Raw genomic sequence first — 24863 nt, forward strand, 5'->3', positions numbered from 1 at the left:
CCTCAGGACCAACCCAGGGGTACTTGCTTTCCCATGAGTATCCACCAGGGGGCAGTGAGAGACAACTGCTTGAGAGTTGAGGCTCTATCAGGAAACTCCAGCAATTGATCCTGGGCCTACACCAGTCTCTTGCATGGAGGCCCTGCACACTGAAAACAGTTGGACCAGGGTAGACTTACCTCAGTGCTATTCATTCCTGTCAGCAGGCATGCAGGGATATCCTGCTCCACATCACTGACTGAGCAGTGGGACAATTAAAATGCCCAGGTTCTTGAAGGTTCAAGGTTATCCCCACTGGGCAGTGGTGGCATATGCCTTTAATCCTGGCACTCAGGAGGCAGAGGTGGGCAGATCTCTGTGGTTTGAGGCCAGCCTGGTTTACAGAGCTAGTTCCAGGACAGCTATGGCTACACAGAGAAACCCTGTTGTGGGGGGGAATTGCCCCCATTTTAATGCTACACTCCATCTGCATCCTGATAATAATTTTTTTTTGAGACAGTCTCACATTCAGCCTAAACTGGCTTTGAACTCAATGCAATCCTCCTGCCTCAGCCGGGTGAATGCTGGAATTACAGGCATAAGCTATTATACTCAGGGTAAATCTGTTTTCTTAAGTGGAAGGAGCTTGGCTGTGCCTGTGAGAGTCTGTGTGATCTCCTAATCTCAAGAGTCTCATCCTCCCAACATCTCAATTCTTCTGGCCTCAAGTGCGCCCAGCTCTTGCCTGGGCAGAGAGGGCGTTTGTACCTGCAGGTAGGTCGCTTTGCTTGGGGAACAATCCCTTCAATTCTTCTCATTGCCCTGTGTCCTGCTGCAGTGCCCAGCTTTTCCTTGCACATATGTTTTCTAATTTACAATGATTTGACCGATGAAGTTTTGATTTTTTTTTTTAAATTTTATTTATTTTTATTTTATGTGTATTGGTGTTGGAGACCCTGGAATTGGAGTTACAGACAGTTGTGAGCTACCATGTGGGTGCTGGGAATTGAACCTGGGTCCTCTGGAAGAGCAGTCAGTGCTCTTAACCGCTGAGCCATCTCTCCAGCCCCCGAAGTTTTGATTTTATGATGGTGCAAAAACTAATACACATTCAGTAGAAACTACCTGGAGTTTTGATCTTTCCCCTCACTGAGTATGTGTAGGACAGTGGCCGTCACAATGCAGGGCATTGGGGGTGGGCAATCCATCAGGGTGAACAATTGCTCTAACACGTGCTGTGTGGCTAGACCCTGACGTGCCCTGTTGAATGTATCTTTAACTGAACAATATTTTAAACTCACTGTGTTCAGACATAATCCTAATGTAAGCAAGGGAAGGAACATCTGCTCTGGCTTGAAAGAGTCCCAGAGAGCTGTAGCGGACAGGGGTGGGAATGGTACCGGTTTGTTCCTGAGCTATGCGACAGGACAGGGTATGCATGTAAGTCAAAATCTGTAAGCTTTCCACTTAAAAAGTATGCCTGCACTCGGGAGGCAGAGGCAGGCGGATCTCTGTGAGGTTGAGGCCAGCCTGGTCTACAAAGCAAGTTCCAGGAAAGGTGCAAACCTACATAGAGAAACCCTGTCTCAAAAAACCAAAAAAAAAAAAAAAAAAAAGTATGCCTGTGTATAAATAGACCTAAGTGATGAACTCTAAATAAAGATAAATATTTCGGGGCTGGGGATTTAGCTCAGTGGTAGAGTGCTTGTCTAGCAAGCGCAAGGCCCTGGGTTTGGTCCTCAGCTCCAAATTTAAAAAAAAAAAGATAAATATTTCAGCTACCTCCCTAAGCCTGTTTCCATGTGGTAGAATAATTATATTGTTTTCTGTTTATTTGCGAACTGTATTTCCCATGAGGATAGGAACTCTGTCTTGACCATTGGTATATGTAACTCACAGAGCCCAGTGCCTGTTACTTGACAGATAATTAGTGAGCAAACAGATAAATAATGAAACAAAAGCTTGGATTTAATGATTTCTTTTTTTAAAGCAGCAACAGAGGAGGCCAGCCTGGGGAGAGAAACTCCCAAGACTGCCAGCCCCCAGCCCCAGTCCAGGGGGCTTCCTCCATCAGCACCCATCTCCAGAAACTCATCTCCAGCGTGTCTATACCTCATTGGGGTCTCCTTGGTCAGCATAGATGAGGAAGCCTGTGAAGAGGCTGTCGGTCCAGTAAGGGTCGTAGAAGAGTCCATTCTGCTCTGAGTAGAAGATCTGCAGCCAGACTTCGTCACCCTCTTTGAGAGCTAGGATGGTGGAACCCGAGGCCACGTCATGGTTGCCGGTGTTGGCATCGAAAGTCCGAATCCGGTACTGGCCGTTGTGTACCAGGCCGATGGCCAGGTGTTTGTTGGCCAACGTTATGTCATAGGTGAAGTAGTAGATCCCCGGCACGCTGCAGACGAACTTGCCACTGGATGCATTGTAGTGGCCACCCTCATTCATCAGAATCTTGTCAAACTTGATGGGCAGTCGTTCCCGTGGATAGCTCTTGGTCACGGCCACCGAAAAGGCCGACTTGGCCCGGCTACTACCGCAGCTGCAGGGGCCTGGCAGCCCAGGTTCCCCTTTCTTGCCTTTAGGTCCCTTCTTGCCTGGTGTGCCATGCTTCCCTGGGGTACCGCTGACCCCCTTGGGTCCTCGAGGGCCAGCCCGCCCAATGGCCCCAGCTTTGCCCTTTGGTCCTTGTTTTCCACGGTTACCTGTCCGGCCAGGTGGACCTGGAAGACAGAAGAGCTGGTTTTATAAGGGACCTGTAAAACCTGGGCAGGGCCAGTGGCTGGAGGGAATGAGAAGGCTTTGGGGGCACACAGGAGGGGACAAACGCTGAAGGCATGACTTCAGAGGTGCTTCTCCTGGTCTTTTCAGGAAAACCAGGATTGTGACACCTTTCAGAAGCCCTGGGAATCAGGGCAGCAGACTAATTCACTGGGCTGGGGATGTAGCTCAGGTGGTAGGGTGCTTGCCTAGCATGTGTGAACTCGCGGGTTCAATCCTCAATGCTGCATAAAACTAGAGGTGGTGGTGTACTCCTGTGTTCCTAGCGCAGTGTGTGAGTGTGAGAGGGAGGAGGGAATCAGGAGTTCGAGATCATCTTGGCTACATAGTGAATTTGAGGCCAGCCTGGGCTACATGAGACTGTTTCAGGAAAACAAGTAGGAGGTGGATTTACATGTTACACTACATAAAGACCACTGTGAAGTCCACTGAGCCAAAACAGCAGTGGGTGCCAGAAACTTCCAGGTGCCAAGAGAACAACAGTACCAGCAGTCCCTGGGTTCTCTCAGTGCACAGGACAGTGCCTGCAAACACCGTTTAAATGTTAAACATCAGCTGATAAACCCTGTGGAACATCCCCAAATATTTACTCAGAGAACACCTCTTGGTTTTTAAGACTGGTATTTCATAAAATACACATTTTCCTTACAAACAGCATTTTGGGGCGAGTGATTCCATAGGAAACATTTGTACTTAATGACTCTTGAATACAAAATTTTATGTATTGCATTTGAGACAGTCTCACGTGGCCTGTGGCTGGTGTGAATGTGCTGCAAAGCCAAGGCTGGCCTTATTCTGCTGACTCTTTTCCTACCTCCCATATGCTGGCATTCCAGGAGAGCCACCAGGCCTGGCTCTTCAACCCATTTTAAGCAAAACATGTATGGAAGAGGGTTGGGGTTCTATCTTAACACAGCTGTGCACTGGCAGAATGGCCGAGTTGTGGAAGGCATGTCAAATGCTCATCAAAGGCCTTGGTCCTGAGAGGGGCTGGTGCTAATGAACATCTGAGCATCGCCGGACGCAGGGCAACGATGGTCACATATACTGAAGTGGGGGTGGGGGCGACTTTTTAGCAGTTTTTTTTTCCCCCGACAAGGTACTTTGTTTCTTCTATGTAGTATGTAGGCATTTCACTGTGTGATGCTAATCTTGGTTGTCAACTTGATTGGATCCGAATCAGTTACGAGACATGCCACCAAGCAGGTCTGTGAGGGAAGAAGTAAACTGAATGAGGAGGATGGTGTCCTCGAGTGGACAGCACCTCCAGGCTGTGTCCCAGACAGAAAGAGATCTGAGGGAGAGGTTGCTGCTTCTGCCTGTCTGCTTTCACTCCCAGCTGGTGAGTGCATCCACCCTGTTCCTATTGCTGTGCCCACCCTTTGCTGACATTAACAGCCCCTCCAGCCATCCAGTGTGGACCGAGGACTTGTGGCCCTCCAGGAATCCTCCAGGCCTTCATTGCAGACTGGGACGGCTGAGGTATGCAGCCTCGTGGACTGAGCAGCTACTGAGTTATCAGCCTTTCTGTCATGAATATGGTCATGACTGTCTAGCCCGTATCATGAAAGCCTATCAAAAAATCCTGTTTGTAATGGCTGCAGTCAACAAAGCTGGAGGGCGTTGGAGAACACTTTGACATCAGACATGGAGATGCGGAATTTGGAGTTTGCCAGGCTGGGTTCTGTTCTTGCTTTGGTCCAGTATTTCCTCACTATGCTCCCCTTCCTTCACTTTGGCACAGGAATGTATATTCTGTGTGACACTGCATGTTGGAAATATGTAGTGTGCTTTTTGATTTTGATTTTACAGGGAGTTACAGTTAAGAGATGGCCTGGAGTCTCACAGGAGGCTCTGGACAGTTTTAAAAACTGATAGACTATAGGGACTTTTCAAGTTGGGCTGAATTCACTCTGCATTATGATACGGCTCTAAGCCTATGGGGGCCAGAGGGGGGAACGTGGTGGTTTGAACGAGAATGGCCCTCATAGGCTCATATATTTCCTTGCTTAGTCTCCAGGTGATGAGCTGGCAGGGAAGGGTTAGGTGTGGCCTTGTGGGAGGAGCAGTGTTATTAGGGACCGCTTTGAGGTTTCAAAAGCCCACTCCAGCCCCAGTGGCTCTCTCTCTTTGTGGATCAGAATGTAGAGTGCTTCTCCAGCACCACACCTCCTGCCCATGTTCCCCGCTATGAAGATAATGGACTAACTCTCTGAAACTGGAACGCCCCCAATTAAATGCTTTTTTTTTTTCTAAAGAAGAGTTTCCTTGGTATCTTAGTTAAGCTTTCTATTGCTGCAATGAAACAGCATGACAAAGTAACTTGGGGAAAAAAGGGGTTATTTGGCTTACACTTCCACAGCACTGTTCATCATTGAAGGAAGAGGAACTCAAACAGGGCAGGACCCTGGAGGCAGGAGCTGATGCAGAGGCCATGGAGGATGCTGCTGACTGGCTTGCTCCATCCACATGGCTTGCTCAGCCTGCTTTCTTATAGACCCAGGACCACCAGCCCAGGGATGGCACCACCCACAATGGGCTGGGCCCTCCCCCATCAATCACTAAGTAAGAAAATGCCTTACAGACTTGCCTACAACCCTATCTCATGGAGGAATTTTCTGAATCGAGGCTTCCTCCTCTCAGATGACTTGAGCTTGTGTCAAGTTGACATAAAACTAGCCAGCACATTTGGTCATGGTGCCTCTTCACAGCAATAGAAGTAATATATGTCCCCCTAGAGGACCCTAAAACACACTATATTTTTAGTCCTGAGTTTACTGTCATATGTTTAAACTTTTATTACTTTAATTAATTGGGAAGTAGATTTCCAAATAGCATTTTCTTATTGAATATCTAATTTTCAGGAGCCATTTTTTCAAAATGTTTATTTTATGTTTATGGATGTTTTGCTTGCATGTAGGTCTGTGTACCACCTGTGTGCCTGGAGCCTAAGGCTAGAAAAAGGCATCGGATCTCCTGGAACTGGAGTTACAGATGGATGTTAGCCGCCACATGGGTTCTGAGAACTAAACTCGGATTCTCGGGAAGAGCACCCAGTGTTCTCAAGCATGGAAACATCTCTCCTGCCAGGAACCATTTTTAAACGGTATGAGTGGGACACAGATACAGTGTCATGGTGATAAATGCAGATGGCACGAATACATGAGGAGTCCTCCTTACACACTTCTTGTCTCCCTCTCACTTTCTAGACACAAGTGTACATCATCCAGGTGTGCACCCTTCCCGACTTTTCTCTAGGTATCTAAAAATACAATTAATATACAAAGCCGTTTACGTATACAATTAACAAATGAAATGAGGTCAGGACATGTGGGCCAGTGGTAGAGCGCACGCTTTACACACAAAGGGGATAAATGACAAATGGAGAGAAAATGCAAATAAAACTAGTCAAGACCTTGATAACAGTGGAAATTAAGGGCTGGGGAGATGGTTCAGCCGTCAAGAGCACTTGCAGAGGACCAGAGTTCGGGTCCCAGCACCCACATTGGGCAGCTCACAACCACCTGTCTGTTGTGGAGTAATCTTTTTGTATACTGTGAAAATGTGTCACTCTGATTGGTTTAATAAAAAAACTGAATGGCCAGCCAGGTGTGGCACACACCTTTAATCCCAGCACTCGGGAGGCAGAGCCAGGAGGATCTCTGTGAGTTTGAGGCCAGACTGGTCTACAGCGAGATCCAGGACAGGCACAAAAACTACACAGAGAAACCCTGTCTTGAAAAACCAAAAACAAAGCCGGGCGGTGGTGGCGCACGCCTTTAATCCCAGCACTCGGGAGGCAGAGCCAGGCGGATCTCTGTGAGTTCGAGGCCAGCCTGGGCTACCAAGTGAGTTCCAGGAAAGGCGCAAAGCTACACAGAGAAACCCTGTCTCAAAAAACCAAAACAAACAAACAAAAAAAAAGAAAAACCAAAAACAAACAAAGAAAAAAAGAAAAGAAAGAAAAGAAAAAACAACAACAACAACAAAAAACCTGAATGACCAATAGAAAGACAGGACTTTTGGAGCAGAGAGAATGCTGGGAAGAAGGTAGAGTTGCCAGTCAATGGAGAGGAAGCAGGAAGAGCAGTACAGAATAAAGGTAACTGAGCCACGTAAAAGAATGTGGATTAAAAGATACAGGTTAATTTAAGTTATAAGAACTAGTTAGTAACAAGCCTAAGCTAAGGCTGAGCTTTCATAATTAATAAGTCTCTGTGAATTAAAAATAAGTCTCATATTTTTGTGAGCCGGCAGCCCAAAGAAAAGTCCATCAACACCTGTAACTCCAGTTCCAAGTACCTCAGTGTCCTCATCTGGCCTCCATGGGCACTCACATGCATAGGAACACACACACACACAAGCACACACACACACACAGCGCTCGTGCATATACATGAGCACTCACACATACATAGGCACATAAGTAAATAGTGAAAATTTAAAAACTAAGATGAACAAAAGCTAGGAGATGGGGCTGAGGGAACAGGAAGAACGGAGACGACCACTTTGGCTTGGCATTCTTTCCCAGGGATGCGGTTAGGGAAGCTGGCAGGAACTTCCAACTCGGGCTGTGTGATCCGCCTCCTTCATTACCTTCTGAAAGGCTTCAGGAAACATCAACTTTCCTTCCTGAGACCTTTCTAGAGATGGGTTTGTGTTTGTCAGTTGTGGGGTGTAGCTGAAGTTTTCTCCAGTCCTGCTGGGCCCATGGTCAGGACAAATCTCTCTCATCCACCAGAGCCGCAGCCGCTCAGACCCAACCGAGTAAACACAGAGGCTTATATTGCTTACAAACTGTATGGCTGTGGCAGGCTTCTTGTTATCTAGTTCTTCTATCTTAAATTAACCTATTTCTATAAATATATACCTTGCCACATGGCTCGTGGCTTACCAGTATATTACATGTTTGTACTCATGGCAGCTGGCAGCGACTCCTGACTCAGCCTTCCTGTTCCCAGAATTCTCTTCTCTGCTTCTCCTGCCTATACTTCCTGCCTGGTTACTGGCCAATCAGCATTTTATTTATACAGAGCGATATCCACAGCAGTGGGGCGTGGCTAGATGTTATCCTGTTGTGGTCCCAAGGTAACCTGGATTTGATTGGGTTACACACATCTGGCTGCTCCCTCTCTGCCTCTCAACACTGCCTTCTTTTTCGGTCGCTTGACCTCTGGCAGGAGAGATCACCTAAAGAGTCTCCAGCCTGCTCTCTCTTTGCTCCTGATCAAGGAGAGAGGTTGACAGAAACCATCTCCCACAGAACCCACAGGCACATCTCAGGGGAAGGCTCTGGCAGGCCCTGCTTGACCCCAATATACCATGAGGTCAAAGGAGGCAGGATGGTGCCATCCAGTGCCTGGCACCCTGCAGGACCTCCTTGGGTCCAAGCATTTCCATTATTGTTGAAGTCTTCTCCTAGGAAGAGGTGCACTTGGAGGAGTTGGTTTTGTGTGATAGGAAACACCTTGGGTTTGGAATCTAAGTTCAGCAATCAGGTTGGGGTGAGTAACACTGTAATAAGGACTTCAAGACTGGAGCTTCATACAGTTCTTGCCTCCCGCTCTGGTGAGGTAGGTACTGTTGGCACCACTGTTGTAGATATGGGGACGCTGCCGTTAGGGGAGGTTAAGACACTCGTCAAAATTAGTATTCAGGGCTGTCCCCATAGTGCTTGCAGCTATGACATGCTCATCTCAACCTTGCTACCCTGACTCCTAAGTCTCCACATTTGAAATGTGGAATAACAAGTACATTTGCTTTACAGGACAGGGCAGTATTGATGATCTGATGAAGGACTTACTCAAAATGTCTTGTCAGTGTTAAAACACCATGTAAGTAAAAGTTATCGTGGGGCTGGCAGGGTGGAGCATACACTTAACCTGCACAAGGTCTGGGGTTTACTTGCTAGCACTGAGAAAGACACTGCTATAATTTCCCTATGTTTCAGATGTACATTTGAGGATGCTGATAAAGAGCAGAGGTGAAAAGTCATAGCTAGAAGGAATATCCAAGTGGAAGGAACCTGATGAGGGTATTCAATCTGTCCCTTGCCTACCTGACCCCCTACTGTCCACTGTGAAAATGTGTCACTCTGATCCCCTATGGATCACTGCTCTGGGTGGGTCCCCATGTAGCTGTCAACTACAATGACCAAGTACTTTCACTCCCCACTCAAAAGCATCCAGGGGTGGCATAGGATCCAACCTAGGCAAATGGTACCACATCTCCCTTTAAAAAGGTGAAAAATGGGTATAGATGAAGCCATAGAAAGGGAGACCTGAATGCATCAGGTGCCATTTCAGAACATCCAGCTTCTGGGGGCATGAAATCAACACACAGGAAGAAGACAAGCCCCGACAGAAAGAGTTCAAACTCTGGGCCAAGCCATTCCTAAAGCTCAGCTTTTAGTCTTCGCAGTCATGAGTCAAGTAATCTTATTCAGGCCTGTTAGTTTGGCTGCTGTCACCTACAAACCAGACACTTGGAATAACAGCTCACAGGCTTGCTCACCCTTCCACTTAGCAATTGAAATCCTCGACAGAGGCAGGAACATGGGACTGAAAGTCTCCGTCTGTTCTCTGCCACTTGGTTATGAAGAGGTATTGATGGGTACTAGTCTTAGGAGCTCTGAATCATCCCTCACGACAGACGTTGTCAACTCTGGGTGGACAGGAGGGCAGGTATAGGTCTCTTACCTTCTTCTCCAGTGTCCCCCCGGTCACCGTCCTGGCCATCCTGGCCATCTTTACCAGGAAAACCCATTCTTCCCACCATTCCTGAGGATCCTGGTGCTCCTGGGGGGCCAGGGGGGCCTTGGGGACCAGGCAGGCTGCAGACGAGTTGAGGGCCACCTTTCTGGAAGTCCCTCCGAGCAAAGGCGCCAAGCAGAGGGTCAGCAGCACACGGCAGGGCACAGGCCAAGAGCACCCAAGAGATCATGGTGGTCACCTGTGGGTGACAAAAGAACCGTGGCAGACGAGAGTGAGCGTGGTTCTGACACGCTACTGGTCAGTCCAAAGGCCTCAGGAGAAGGAGGCGTGGGTGCAATTGCAATTCTGTCTGTCTCTCTTCCCTGCATTACAAATATGCATCTAGACAAGTGGTTCTCAACCTGTGGGTCGTGACCCCAGTGGGGGTGGGTGGGTTGAACAGCCCTTTCACGGGGGTTGCCTAAGACCTTAGAAAAACATAGATATTTATATTACAATTCATAACAGCAGCAAAACTACAGTTATGAAGTAGCAATGGAAATACTTTTATGGTTGGGCATCACCATAACATGAGCAACTGTATTAATGGGTTGTAGCATTGGGAAGGTTAAGGAACACTAATCTAGACAGTATCATCATATATATATATATATATATATATATATATATATATATATATATATATATATATATTCCAAGACAGAGTTTCTCTGTGTAGCCCTGGTTGTCCTGGAATTTGATTTGTAGACCAACCAGGCTGGCCTTGAACTCAGAGATCCACCTGCCTCTGCCTCCCAAGTGCTGGGATTAAAGGTGTGAACCACCACCAACTGGCAATATCAGAGTATCTTAAGGTTGAATCCTGTGCTCAGATACACTTTGCAGGGTCTTGAGAGCAAGCTGTTCACCATTAGGCTGTCATTCATCCAAGTAGCTGAAACGCAGAAAGAATCTACTACCTGCCCCCCTCCAGTCCCTCCCTTCACCCCCTTTGCTTCCCACCCTGCTTTGGTCTTGATGCTGATAACTGCAAAGGTTTTGGGGCTGTCTTTGGATGTTCCTTATCGGGGACTAAGGGGGTCCAGCCCCTCGATAGTCCCCTCCCAGGGTCCGGGAAGAATCTACAACCAGCTGATAATTAATCTTTGATGAGGAGAAATGAATCTATGTACACGAAACTCCTTAGTCCATATACTTTATTATTCTGTGTCAGTTACAAGCTTATATTCTGCTCTCATATTTAGGTCTTTTCTTGCCTGATTTCTCTCTACACTTGTCCGCAGTCCCCTCTGGGTTCTATCTTAATTCCTTCATCTTGTTCTGCCCCTTCTAGGTTCTCATCCATCTTGTTCCTTCCCATATCATCTTCTCTCCCATCTCTTTCTCTCTCCTCATCTCGTTCTTCCTCATCTTGTTGTTCCCCATCTGGCTCATCCTCATCTTCCATCTCGTTCCTCTAGTACTCTCTTCTAGCCTTCAATCTAGTTCTTCCCCATCTCAGTTTGTTCCTCTCAAGTTCTTACCCGTCTAGTTCTTCCATTCTCTTTTCTCTTCTCCGACCCCCTGTGCCCTGGAAGTCCTGGTATATAAAGCCAGGCGTCCAGGGTCAAACGGAAGGGTGATAAGAATCACATAGGGAGGCAATAACCGTTAATTATCATTTGCAACCCCAAAGGGAAGTGACCAATGGGGAAATGAATTAACTAAAGGCTGAATTCAGGTAATATCTAAGAAGAGGGCTCTTATGTGCTCAACTATAATCTTAAACGTGATTGGTAGAAAATGTTAAGAATCTATAAGTTGCTAGGTCAATGGGAGAAAGTAAAACTGTCTTCTTTTTTCCTGTGGCTCCTATCTGTCCAAGCTACCTGCCGTTTTTCTGCAGGGTGGGGGAAAGTGTGCTCAGTCGCTAGGCAACCTGTATACAGCTGGATGCCTCTGGTGATAGTTAAAGGGAGATCTGGAACTGGAGGTAAGGTTTGGGAAAGGAGGAAGTAACGCTTAATTGGCACATCCGCCAGGCCTTCTCAAACAGGTAGCCTGGATGGTTAAGTCTGTTCTTAGAGAATACAGAGGTATCTCTGATAAAGTACTCTCCTCCATCTGGGGATGGACCTGGCCGGATGCTGCTAATGATGATAATTACAGGGAGGCTTGAACTGGGGTTCTGGCTGAGCATAGCTGTCAGTGCAGGAGGTTATCTAAATATTCCTAGAAGTGGTTAGGTAAGGAGTTAGCAGTCTATAAAGTTAGTAAGGCTGTAAGAAAGAGGGGTCCGAGCTGAATTGTGTAAAGCTATTACTTAATGTCCACCTGACCTAGGTGGTGTCTCCTTGTGGAATTTACCAGGAGACTTGCATGTGGACTGTTATTACTGCTAGTCCTTGAAAGTGGCCAAGGGAGATATCTGATTCCAGAGAAAGCCTTTCCCGAGGCTGTTCTCCAAATACCTGGAATGTGTATGTCCAGAGAGTGATCAGTCCACACTGTTAGCCCTTCTTAGGAAAAAGTCAATTGGGGAAAACTATGAAGGCACACATGATTTTCATAACAGAAAACAGCTGATATATAACAAGCCAAGTAACACCAAAAACTCCTTGGGATTTGGCTTCCTCTGGAGGAATTCCCTGATTCCTCCAGGTAGTGACTTTGCCATAACCAGCTGAGTTCTTATGATATATTCCTGCGGCCTGCAGCAGTTCCTCTTGGAACAAGGTCCGGAGATCTTTTTTCAGTACTGGAGAGTGAACCCATGGCTTCACCCATACTGGATAAGTGTTCTACCACTAGGCTGCTCCTCCAGTTCCCTTCTTACTTTTTCTTCTGAGACAAGGTCTCACTAAGTTTCTCAGGCTAGCCCGAGCTCCCCTCACTGACTGGGGTTTGTTTATAAAGGGACAGAGGGACTCAAACATTGGTGACCATACTTGATTGTACTTCTTTTTTTTTTTTCATTTTGTTTTTTGTTTTTTTTGAGACAGGGTTTCTCTGTATAGCTTTGCGCCTTTTCCTGGAACTCACTCTGTAGCCCAGGTGGTCCTCGAACTCGCAGAGATCTGCCTGCCTCTGCCTCCCAAGTGCTGGGATTAAAGGCATGCACCACCACTGCCTGGTTGATTGTACTTCTGTACCAGGCTTGCTTATCATAATAAATCATGTGTGTTAGTATCATACCAGTGACAGACGCTTCTGGAAAAATGGCACACCTCCTCTTTCCTTTCCTCCTCCTGCTAAATGAGATGAGAGTTGTGAAAAATGGGCTGGTCAGTCCAAAGGCCTCAGGAGAAGGAGGTGTGGGTGCAATTGCAATTCTGTCTGTCTCTCTTCCCTGCATCACAAACATGCATCTAGACAAGTGGTTCTCAACCTGTGGGTCGCAACCCCAGTGGGGGTGGGTTGGATTTTTTTTCTCCCTGAGTTAGGGATTGAACCCTGGGCCTCGTGTGTTCTAGACAAGTAAGTGCTCGGCCATTGAGCAACATTCCCCAGCCCTGTTATTTAGGAGCCGAAACAGACCTGGAAGTCTTACAGAATGGAAATTAATTTTCCAAGCAGTTTTAAAATGATCTGGAAATTTGTGACCTATAAACATTTCAGATTAGCAAGAAACGGAGGGAGGGTGGGAGAAGGGAGGGAAGGTGGAGGAAGGGAGAAGGGAGGGAGGCGGAGTGACTTTTACAAGTAGATGGGAACTCCAAGAACAGCTAAAGTCACAGCAAAGAAACAGACCGGAGTGGGCACAGGGACATATCGATCACAGTGTTCTCTATTCTGCCCCAAAGTACATCCACAGGGCCTTGGGGGAGGCGGGGGGACACTTGCTCTTTCCTGTCTAATGTTCTCTGACAGAGAGGGGTCAATGGCCTCTCAGTGACAGCTGGCTGGGCAGGCCCCAGAGCCTAAGGGGCGGGCTGCTCTGGGACACACAGGGAGATGTTTTAGTTTTATTTTTTTCTGGAACTGGAGCCTGAAGGTTCCTACAGCCCCAGAGGCATTCCTGCAGCTGGAGCCAGGAATAGCTTTGGAAAGAAAGGCAGGGGACTAGATTTGCTTCCAGAGCTGAAGGGAGAGGAGAGTTTCCTTGCTTCCCAGGCACCTCCAAGAAAAACAAGACTCCAAATAGCTCTACTCCCCCATGAGCTCCACACTCACACCACCACCCACATGATGGCCCTGGTGAGAAAACGGGATGGGGGCAGCATGCTTAGAAGATAGCAAGCCTCCGATCATCTAGATGGATTAACTCTCCCACAGCCTTTTACATAAACATAGAACCAACTTGGGGAGGGTGTCAAATCCAACTCCTTCAGTTACAGATGATACTGAGGCAGAGACAAACTGACGTTATTAAGTACCCACAATGTTCCAGGGTCTGCATGAAGCTCTTTACCTGCATTGCGCTATTGGAAAGGTACAATAAGCCCGACAAAGGCAAAAATCATCCTAGTTTTCAAAGGAAGAAACCAGGGCTCTAAGAGGTGAAGTTGTTTGCCCACTGTCATACCCAGGGAGTAGGCTTTACCCGTGGCCATCTATCCTAGTGACCACACTTACCCCATATTGCCTTTCTTCCTTCCGTAACTTCCTCCCCGAGAGGCAATTTGCTCATGTTTACACAACTGGTTAGTGGCAGAAGTTCTCTTTGAACTTGGCATTGGCTGCCCCGATATAAAAATGCTTCCCATGCTGTCAGCATTGCTGAAATGTTTTTCCTAGCATCCCAGATTATAGAAGAGACCTTGAAGCACATGCCAAAGCCACACATAGTATTCTTTGATACGTTGTGTTCTATTTTACAGCTTTATACACATGCATGCCACATGACCCTGAAAACGTCAAAGTGATATTTCTGCTTTCTCAGGATACTTTGGTAATCAGATGCTTGAGGAATTGTCCTCTGGGGTGTGGTGGTGCACACCTGTAATCACAGCACTCAGGTAGAGGCAGAAGGATCAGGAGTTCAAAGTTATCCTCAGCTACACAGCAAGTTCAAGGCCAGCTTTCGCTACATGGAAACTTGTTTCAAAGGCACACAAAAAAGGGGGCTGGAGAGATGGCTCAGTGGTTAAGAGCACTGGCTATTCTTCTAGAGGACCGGCGTTCAATTTCCAGCACCCACATGGCAGCTCACAACTGTCTGTAACTCCATTTCCAGGGGATCCTATACCCTCACACAAACATATCATGCAGGTAGAATACCAATATACGTAAAATAAAATAACACACACACACACACACACACACACACACACACACACACACACACACACACACACGGGGCGGGGGGAGAGGGGGAGAGAGAGAGAGAGAGAGAGAGAGAGAGAGAGAGAGAGAGAGAGAGAGAGAGAGAACAAAACAACAAAATATCTCCTTTTCTTTGAAAAGTGTCTACTTCAATGGAAAGGATCATCCAGGGCCCTGACTCCCACCGCAAACCCCTCTTGAGTGTTCATGGTGTGGGGTCTAGCTAGGATCCTAGCCAAGACATCAGGGCTGGGGTTTGCAAAGCCCCCCTCATCCCGTTATTCATTCCTCACGTGGACTTTCAACACCCTCCATTCCTGTGCATACTCCACGACTTCCGGCCTTTTTCTTATGCCGCAGCCAGAGTTGAAAACCGTCCAGCAGACACCTCATTCTTCAAGCTGGTCCAGTAGCTTTTGGCTGTAGGCCGCAAACACAGGGACCCCTAACAGATTCCACAAGGCCCTAAATGACCGGGCCTCAGCCTCACCCCAGCCTCAGCTCCTCCCTTCCTTTGCTTGTTGGCCCGAGGCAGGGCCTCTATCAGGCCAAGGTCCAGCCCCTCTGCTCCTAACTTAGTACCTTGTCCCCAGGCTCAACTTTTAGTCTTTCTTCCAGGCATTCCCTGACCCCCTCCTTGAGGCAGCTCCCAGTTCAGTCCTGGCTCTTCGCTTCTTCCCTCGCTTTTACAACCACTTGTCGGTGTTGGCTTTATCATCCCTGCCATCCCCAAATCCCATGAGCACAGGACCACAGCGGGCCACCTGTTTACAAACTTTCAAGCATATTCAGATATTTAAGAACTAGCTACTTTGGGGCTGGGGAGATGGCTCAGTGGTTAAGAGTGCCTTCTGATCTTCCAAAGGACATGGGTTCGATTCCTAGCATCTATATTGGGCAGCTCACAATCATCTGTAATTGCAGGGGATCTGACATCCTCATCTGGTGTCTGAGAGTACCCTCATATATGAGGTGTACACACACACACACACACACACACACACACACACACACACACCCCTTAAAAATAATAGCTGCTTAATATATGTTTGAGACTCAGAGAGTCTGTGGGGAGAGAAAAAGGGATCTAAGAGCCAGAGGACATGGAAACCACTAATTCAAGCAATTTTTCTCTCTTCCACCCATTTTTTTCGTATCTGGTTCAGACAGAAATTGTCCTTCGGATTGCTCAGACAAATGTCTGTCTTTCTGTCCCTGTCTCTGGGGCTGAGCTTGCAGAATACTACACATACAGCAAAAGTTCCACAAAGAGAGGTTCACTTGGTCAGAAAAAAAAAAGAAATTAACCATCACCGCCCCCTTACCTTTTTAAACACTGTCATCTAAGTTGTTCTTTCTGGGTATGGGATGGGAAGAAAGGCTTCATAGAGTCTTCTTGCTAAAGGGAAAAAATAATGATAGTTAAATCCCAGAAATGGATTCATGAGGTGTTAAACTTGGATGTGTTCTGAAGTCTGGTTTTAATCTGTTCAGTCCTGGGCTTCTGGCTTCTCAGGAAAGCAGCTAGTGATTTATGAATACACATGTTCCAGGAAAGCCCTGGGAGCCCACGGCTCCAGCCTGCAGCCCACAGTAGGGCAAGAGCCTTCTCCCTCCATACTTCCCAGGACACAGCCTCTGGCTGATTCTTTTTTTTTTCCAGTTTTTTTTTTATTAATTTGTTTATTTTTCTATTATCAGCTTGATACAGTATAAATTCTTATCCTAATAGTGAGATGTTTCATTGATGCTTGCCCAGTAATTGAGTAAAACCAAAGCTTATTATAAGCCACAGTCATCCTAGGGTCCTTCTGCTAAGACTGTGACATGAGAAGGGGCAGAGGTGGGGACACTGGCCTTGCCTGTATTTTTCTGGAATGTGGTCTGTAGGTTGCAAATGCCAGGAATGCTCGTCTGGGCTTCTGAGTGAGGCTGTGAGGTCCAGGTACTGACCAATCTCAGCTTGACGATCTGAAGATCTCAAATAAACTAAATAGTTCTTTCCTGGGTGGTAAAGAGCTCTGGGAAAAACCAGTCACGTGTTTTCTTAACTATTTCATGGACACAATGCCATTTTTTAACCTGCAGAGTCTGTGTCAAGAATGAGATTACACTTCTAAACGTGGAGCCTTTGACACTCTAAACACTGCAGTTGACTACCCGCCCCCCTCCATTCCTAACCTGATCCCCAGAAGTCCTCTCAGCTGCCTGCCTCATCCTGGAAGCCTCAGGTCTAGTCTCATCTCCTTGGGGAGCACTGCCCACAGTCTAAGTAAGGTATCTGACCCACAATGCTCTTGGGCTGCCCTGTCCTGCCTGCCTTTCAATGCACATCACCCAGTTGTGGTCATGATTCACCTCTGTCTCTTCCTACTGGGAGATCTGGGGAAGTGGGAGCCCTGTCTGCCCTCTCTGTAACACTGGAGCCTAGTACAGTGCCATACACAGTGTATGTTCAATATGAATTAAGTGGCTTTGGATGCAATGGTCACTCCCAATCCATCAAATACCAACATGATTCTGATGCATTTGTGGTTGACAGAGCCACACTTAGCTACTGAGAATGTAGAGACCCGAGTTCTAAAACTGCAGTTCAGTTGAGGTTGACAGTCCCCACCGCCACCAGGAGACCCCGAGTGATGCCTTGCCTCATTCTCAGCGGAAGAGGACCTCCGGATTGACTCCAACAGGGCAATTCTCCTGTGTGTGGCTTTAGAAGGGACAGGCGGGTGGCTGGGGTTAAAGAGAGCTTGCTTGCAGATGGCTGAAGACTGTTGAAAAATCTGCTTTGATGGCAGTGAGAATTCTCTAATGGAAAACACCCCGCCTTCCCCAATTCCAGGAAGCAAATTAGAAGCAGTCCTCTCCCAGTTTCTCGAAGTGCTGAGGTGGCCTGGAAGAGAGGGGCTGGCTGCAGCTCCTACGGAGCTCTCAGGACACCCACTTTTCTGGGATCTCAAGTTTGGGGCCCACTTGGAAACACTGAACTGAGAGACAAAGGATTTCAAAGTGAAGACAGAGAGTTGAAAAGCATGGGGTCTTCTTGCTGAGAAATATTTTAATTCCCCCCCCTTTTTTTCTCCGTCCCCATTCTTGGCTCTGCCTAGGAACAGAGGTCTAAAGATAAATTATGACCTAATGAGAGGTCTCAGGAGCTAGGATCTGGCTACGCTTGTCTCGGCAAGCATTTCTGAAGGCACACAGGAAGTCAGTCCTGAGATTAATATTGAAGGATTCTATTTTCACCTATATATACTGCAGGACCTTCAAAATCAACAAACATAACATTCAACATCGTGGGCAGTGCAGGGCAGCCCTCTGGCTGAGTGGGATGTGGGGAGTAGGGGAAGAGATCTGAGGGTGTTTGTTCTTCTGTCTCCATGTCTCCAAAGGGTCAGTCAGCCTTGGCATGGCAGACCTGTATGGTGGGGGAGAATAATTGGACAGCGTTGTCCAATAGGAAAAGGACACAAGTCATATATGCCATTTAAAATGATCTCATGGTCACATGAAAAAGGTAAAAAGAAGCAGGTGGAATTAATGTCAATGATATTTAGGTCAATGTATCATGTCATTTGAACATGTAATCTTCAAAGAAATCATTAGTGAGACACTTTACAATCTTTGAAACATATTTTTAAAATGTATTTTAAATTTCATGTGTATGGGTGTTTTGCTTGCATGTATGTATTTGCACCATGTGTGTGTCTGGTGCTTGTGGGGGCCAGAAGAGGGATGCAGATACATCAGAACTGGAGTATAGACAGTGTGAACCACTGTGTGCTGGGTATTGAAGCTGAATCCTCTGGAACAGCAGTCAGTCCTCTTAACTGCTGAGTTATCTCTCCAGTCCCATATTTTACAATACTTAACACTAATTTTTGAAGCCCTGTGAGGGTTTTCACATTTGTGACTCAAATTTTAGTATTACTTATTAATGTATACTGATTGATTGATTGTGTGTATGTTTGTGTATATGTGTGTGTGTGTGTTTGCACATACCAAAGTATATCACAGAGTCCATGTGGAGGTTAGTGGACAACTCCCAGGAGTATGTTCTTTCCTTTTACCATGAGGGTTTTGGGAATTGAACTCAGGTTGGCAACACCCACATGGCAGCCCTCTGTAGCTAGCATTTCAGGGGCTCCGACTCCCTCTTCTGGCCTCCACTGGCATAGCATACAAATGGTACACATATCTACATTCGAGCACAATCCTCTAGACCTTACTCTCCAGACATGCTGTACTCTAAAGGAGGTTGTCAGCGGCAAACCTAGTGATCAGTTTCTTTAAGATGACAACGTGTAAGCTGATAGAGGCTGAAAAGCAGTGGAAACAACTTTGTCACCGAGGAAATTCCATCTCGGCAAGAGTCATCCGCTGGAGGCTGGGGAGATGGCTCCGGGGGTAAAGTGCTTTGCTGCACAAGCATGAAGACCCGAGGCTAGATCCCCAGCATCCACATAGAAGCCAGGTGTGGTGATGTGCACATGCTCCTTCAGTGCTGGAGGTGTGGGGACAGGTGGGTCCCTGAAGCCTAGCTGAGATGTCAATTAGACAGGGTCAGTTAGAGTCTGTCTCAAAAAAAAAAAAAAAAAAAAGGAGATGGACACCATAGAAGTAGACACCTGACATTCACTTCTGGCTTCTGATGCATACACATTAACATACATGTGACCACACACCATACACATATACACAGATACCACACAGATACATACAAAAAGCGATCAGCTTGCTGTTTGCTAATCATTTGCCCTCACGTGGACCTCAGATTGTACTACACTTTTTTTTTTTTTTTGACAAGGTCTCCTTGTGAAGCCCAGGCTAGCCTGAAGTGACTATGTAGATAGAGTCAGCTGGCCTGGAGCTTGTCAGTAATCCTCCTGCATTTGCAAGTTTTGGGATTGTGGGTGTGTGCCAACATGCCCAGCCTGCATATCTCTACTTTTATTTATTTATTTATTTATTTATTTATTTATTTATTTATTTATTTATTTATTTAGACAGTGTCTCATCCATCTTAGGAAAAATCCTCAAACTCGCCTCTGTTTCCCAAGCGTAGGGATTACGCCACCGGAGTCGGCATTACACTGTACTTTCAATTTGCTTTCTAATTTTAAGGTAATTTTCATGTTCAAATAAAAATTTCTAGGACTGGGGCGATGACTCCATGGGTAGAGCACTTTCTGTGCTGTGTGGAAGCCTGAGTCCACATCCCTAGAACTCACATAAAGCCAGAGACAGTAGTGTGAGTCTGCAATCCCGGCGCTCCTATGGTAAGACGGGAGGTGGAGACACAGGACTCCTTGGACATTCCCAGGACAGCCAGAAGCAAACATGAGACCGAGCCTCCAACAAGGTGGAAGGCAGGGCCGACCCCTGAGATTGTCCTGTGCCCTCTGCATGCACGCTGTCGCCTGGGTATGCCCACACTCAGACACGTGGACATGCAGAGAGCGAGAAAGAGAGGGGAAATCCCTCGATTTTCTGGGGGACCCGGCATCCTGCAGGCCCTGTACTTCTCCTCACAGTCCTGAGAGCCCGGTTTTGGCATCTCCACTTTGCAGAAGACAAAACACAGCCCAGAAAAATGGAAAACCAACTTCCCATGTCAAGCATATCTGGGGAATCAGGTCTGCCAATGCCAGGCCCAGAGGTCTTGGTTTCCCATCTTAGCCCCTCTGCTAGCAGGAGAGACCCTAACAGGCTAGTGATATCTGCATGACTGAGCATGTGTGCAGGGAAATAAGCCAGTTACAGAAGAGGACACATCTGGATGAGGACCATTGGCTTTAGAAAAGGTGTGGCGTGGAATTGCTTTCAAAACTGGACCTAGAATAGAAGGGGATTAACTGAGCAATTCAATTTGTGCAGGGTTCCTCTCCTGGAGATAAATGTGGTTTTCAGGGCTCTGACTGGCAGGGAAAAGGTGGGGAAGTATGTGCATCAGTCTGATACCCCTTAGGGAACACCGGGGAGCAGGAAGCATCAGTAGCAGATTATAAAAAAGATGCTCAGTCAGAAGGGTCAGGACCAGACAGGAAGGAATGAAGAGACAAAAAGTGGCTTCTGGGCCACTTGAGACAATATTCTCAAGACAAAAGAGACGCCCAGCATGGTGGAATGTGCTTGTAATTTCATCCCTGGAGAAGCAGAGACAGACAGATCTCTGAGACTCCCTGGCCAGCCAGCCTAGCCTACTTGGTGAACTCCAAGCCTGCGTGAGACCCTGACTCGGGGTGGGTAAGGATGGACAGCTCCTAAGGAACAACACCTGAGATTGTCCTCTGACCTCTACATTACTCGAGTGCATGTGTACTCACCAGTATACACACACACACACACACACACACACACACACACACACACACACACGCACACACAGATTTTCTTTCTTTCTTTCTTTCTTTCTTTCTTTCACTTTAAAAACCAACATTTTCCTTTATGAAGACACACCTCGGTGCAATTGAACATTTTTGAAAGAACAAACTCTACATTTTCATCAAAACACCACCACATATTTGTATTGCTTATGGTTTTACACCCTAAGATCATCTACGGAATCGCACACACAGATTTTCTTGGGGGTAACTTGCTGACGACTTCATGGCGGCAGAATAGCTTCAAAGATGACTTTGAACTTGTGTAAAGAGTTCCAATTCACCCACACAACTGATACATTACTGGAACAAGTCTGATGCCCCTGCTGGGATCTGAGAAGACGTCACACATTTGGATGTGGTATACTAGTTGAGTGAGAAAGAAGGGCAGGGTGATGTCTAGAGAGATGTGTGGAGAAGTTGAATTAGTTGGTGGTGGAAAGCATGGAGCAACCAGACAACAACAAAGAAGGTCCATGCAGATGGGAGAGCAGAAATAAAAGCACGAAGAGAGGTTTTTTTTTTTTTAATAATGATAAATGCCATTGTCCTTACTAGTGCTCTGGTCTAGTGTAGACAGTCTCTGGCAGATGGTCATTTAAGGGAAGGACCTCTTGAGAGGTCGCAAACCAAACAGTTTTATGGTCGCAGAGCAGAGGAGCACCACACACACCGGGATGTAGAGAGGCCTTCTTGTGTTACAGGAGAGACTGGGCTGGGAGGCCACTACCGGCCACTGTAACAGTTTGGTTGCGTGTGAAGGTCCTGCAGTGGGCCAGAGAGCTGCGAGAATAGAGGATGTGAACAAAAGAGAGATAAAAGTGAGGCCTGGGGGCTGGGGATGCGGCCCTGCAGGTGGAGTGCTTGCAGAGAGTGCACAAAGCCTTGGGCTTGGTCCCCAGGGCTGAAAAAATATGATGTGGTGGCATACACCTGCAACCCCAGCACCCAGCAGGCAGAAGCAGGAGGATCAGGCGTCAAAGGTCATCCTCAGCTACTAGTGAATTTGAGGCTAGACTGGGCTGCAGGAGGCCCTGTCTCAAACAAAACAGACAAGGCCTAGAGACAGTAGTTGGGGAAGGAGGGGGAGTGAAGAGAACTGTGAAGAACTTGGTGTCATTTTCTGACCGTCATTTACTATGTCTTCCCGAGTTCAGTCTACCTCCCCCCCCTCCGTCCCCCGCCTCATTTTAATGTATTTAAAGGAATGTCCCGAGTAAATGAGATGATGGGCCCAATCAATGCTAACCCTGTGAATCCAGGTATCAGCTCGGACATAAAGGGTTAAGTGCCTCTGCCATCTGTGCAGCCCTGAGCCTGTCCTTAAAGTGACTGAGTCAGTTTCTCCTTTGAAGACAGCGATAACTCATCGTCATGGAAACGAAAGCGCACAAGTTTTGGGCCCGAGGGCTTGGCACCAAATAGGTGCTCAGTAAACCACAAAGTTCTTTTCCTTCTTAACCCGTGAGCCACCAGTCAGAGCCTGGCACATGACACGCTCTTTAGAAATGTTTGAATTCGGGCTATAATGCCCAAGACAGAGAGGGAGAGGCAGAAGCTGCCCATCCCCACCCGGGGCGAGCTCTCTGCTACCTCATCTCGCGCCTGCAACATCCAGGGTTCCTCCAGGTCCGCCCCACTCTCGGCCCTGCGGGGCACGACACTCACCCTCTCTACCCCGCGCCACGGTCCAGCTCTGGCGGTGCTCGGTCCTGCCTGCAGCTCCGGGAGATGCGGGCCCCAGGCATAGTTTTCCCATCCCGTCATGGGCGGGAGCGCCTTCCTTCCCGGTCACGTGCGCTGGCCAGCAGCTGGCGCTCTTTTCCCCTTCGGATTTCAGAAAGGCTTCCAGCGGCAGGGACAACTTGGGTGTGTCGATGCATGTCTGTGTGTAGACGCTGTCCGAGCATTTGAAGGTTTAGTACAGGAGCCATGGTTATTGGTGTGTTTGCCAGTATCTACAGAACCATCCGTGTGTACACGCGGGCATCTATCCCTCCGTGGATCCGAGACTGTCAGTAGAGAACATTCCCATGTACACTGAATGTTCATGTACTGGACAGTGATTACAAGTTACACATATATGTCAAATAGTGTGTGTGTGTGTGTGTGTGTGTGTGTATAGGTCATGCACCCAAACACGCGTCAGACCCCAGTATGTACATGTGAAGTGTACATGGTGAAGGCTGAGCTTAGTATGTAACTGGAGAGTGCATTATATACTGGGTGTGTCCGATAGTGGCTAGGTATCTGTGTTGGGTGGCATTGGTGAGGGTCCAGTGCCTTCTTTTCTTTGTGTTCACTGGATGTTAGTGTCCACACACATGGGAACAGGTGACTCTGTGTCCTAGCCCTCATCTCTCTCCTCTGCAAACAACGAATGACTCTTTCCTCATCCCATTGACTGGCAGATCTACCTCAAATCATGGAGAGAGAGAGAGAGAGAGAGAGAGAGAGAGAGAGAGAGAGAGAGAGAGAGAGAGAGAGAGAGAGATGGGCCCCACTGGATGGTCTCAGCTCCCAACACAGGTAGCGAGATTCCGTTTAGACAAGAAGATAAAACAAGAAGAAAACCCAGGGGCCCGTCATTAGCTTCTGTCCATTGCTTCCTCTGCTCGCTTCTTCCAGCTGCTAGATGCAGTAGGAGCATCTGGCTAACAGCTGTCATGAGATGTGAAGCTCACAGTTAGAGTTTTTTAATGCAGACACGCACACACGCCTTCAAAGTCCAGTTCTGGTTCCACCACCCTGGACGAGTCGAACTGCATCAGTTGTATTTCACTTCCCGAGAAGTGGGAAGAATAATAATGATCTCACCTGCACCTGTCTTCCTTCCAGTAGCTGTGACGCTCACCCACAAGGCACTGAGGAGGCTATGCAGAGACTCATTATTGATAAATTTATAAATTTATAATTTTCAATGATAATAAATGTTACACTAATAAGATAATAATATAATACATTATATGAGAGCAATATATGTTATGTAATATACAATAAGTAGTGACATAAAGATATGTCAGTGGGTTCCATGTCTATTCAACAAATTTTAAAGGTAAATTACATTTATTTATTTATGTGTGTTTGCGTGTGTGTGGAGGTCAGTGGGTCTCAGATTGGACATGCCTAGATGGTAGGCAGAGTCCACATGAGCCAATTCACCCTCCCATGTGGTCTCCATGAAAGGGTACCGATTTTCTTCTGAAGTACTAACTTCAGAGGCATAGCCCTAGTCTGTCTTGAGCCATAGCTTCCTGCCACTTGGAGAGAACCTGCTTGTGACAAGAGACAGTGACATCCCCACATAAGAAGAACTGGAAGGTACAGAGTCCTGTGGCTACTTTATTAGAGCCTTTGTTCTGATACCTGTAATAGTTGTGATAAAAGTTCCATCCTCTTATTCTTCCTCTCTTTAAACTAGCTTCAATGAGCTCCCATCAGTTACTATAGAAGGAGACCCACCACAGTACCCTCCCATGCCTAGCTCAAGTCTTTCCTCTTGTAGGAAGTACCTTCAACACAGGATGGAATGAACAAAAGGTTTCCTTTGAATTATTAACTGGTGAATTGTTGACTGATGAGAGCTTCGCTCCCCACAACGTCTCCGTGCTCCTCTTCTGAACTCTAACAATGCTTTAACAAGCTTGACACATTGTAGGGGGAGCAACACACCATAGACATCAGCTAACAGTGTGAGCCAGCTTCTAGCCTGCTCACCTGAAACATCACTGTCTAAATAAAGCCTTTCTCAGCTGCTCCACCCATT

The 24863-nt window shown here is 47.1% G+C and overlaps 1 protein-coding gene across 1 annotated transcript; it reads right to left on the reverse strand.

The window, feature by feature from the left end:
• Nucleotides 1-1926: 1926 nt before the first annotated feature.
• C1qtnf2 (C1q and TNF related 2) lies at nt 1927-22970 on the reverse strand. The gene is made up of 4 exons (XM_052758445.1): nt 22766-22970; nt 16040-16113; nt 9456-9708; nt 1927-2699 (listed from the first exon to the last, which is right to left on the reverse strand). The coding sequence occupies exons 2-4, from the start codon at nt 16055-16057 to the stop codon at nt 2086-2088; spliced, it is 885 nt and encodes a 294-aa protein (XP_052614405.1). The 5' UTR covers nt 16058-16113; nt 22766-22970; the 3' UTR covers nt 1927-2085.
• Between the last annotated feature and the right edge of the window lie 1893 nt (nt 22971-24863).

The sequence above is a fragment of the Peromyscus californicus genome, unplaced genomic scaffold, assembly GCF_007827085.1.
Source record: "Peromyscus californicus insignis strain IS unplaced genomic scaffold, ASM782708v3 Scaffold_3__1_contigs__length_106647218, whole genome shotgun sequence".
Classification (NCBI taxonomy): Eukaryota; Metazoa; Chordata; class Mammalia; order Rodentia; family Cricetidae; genus Peromyscus; species Peromyscus californicus.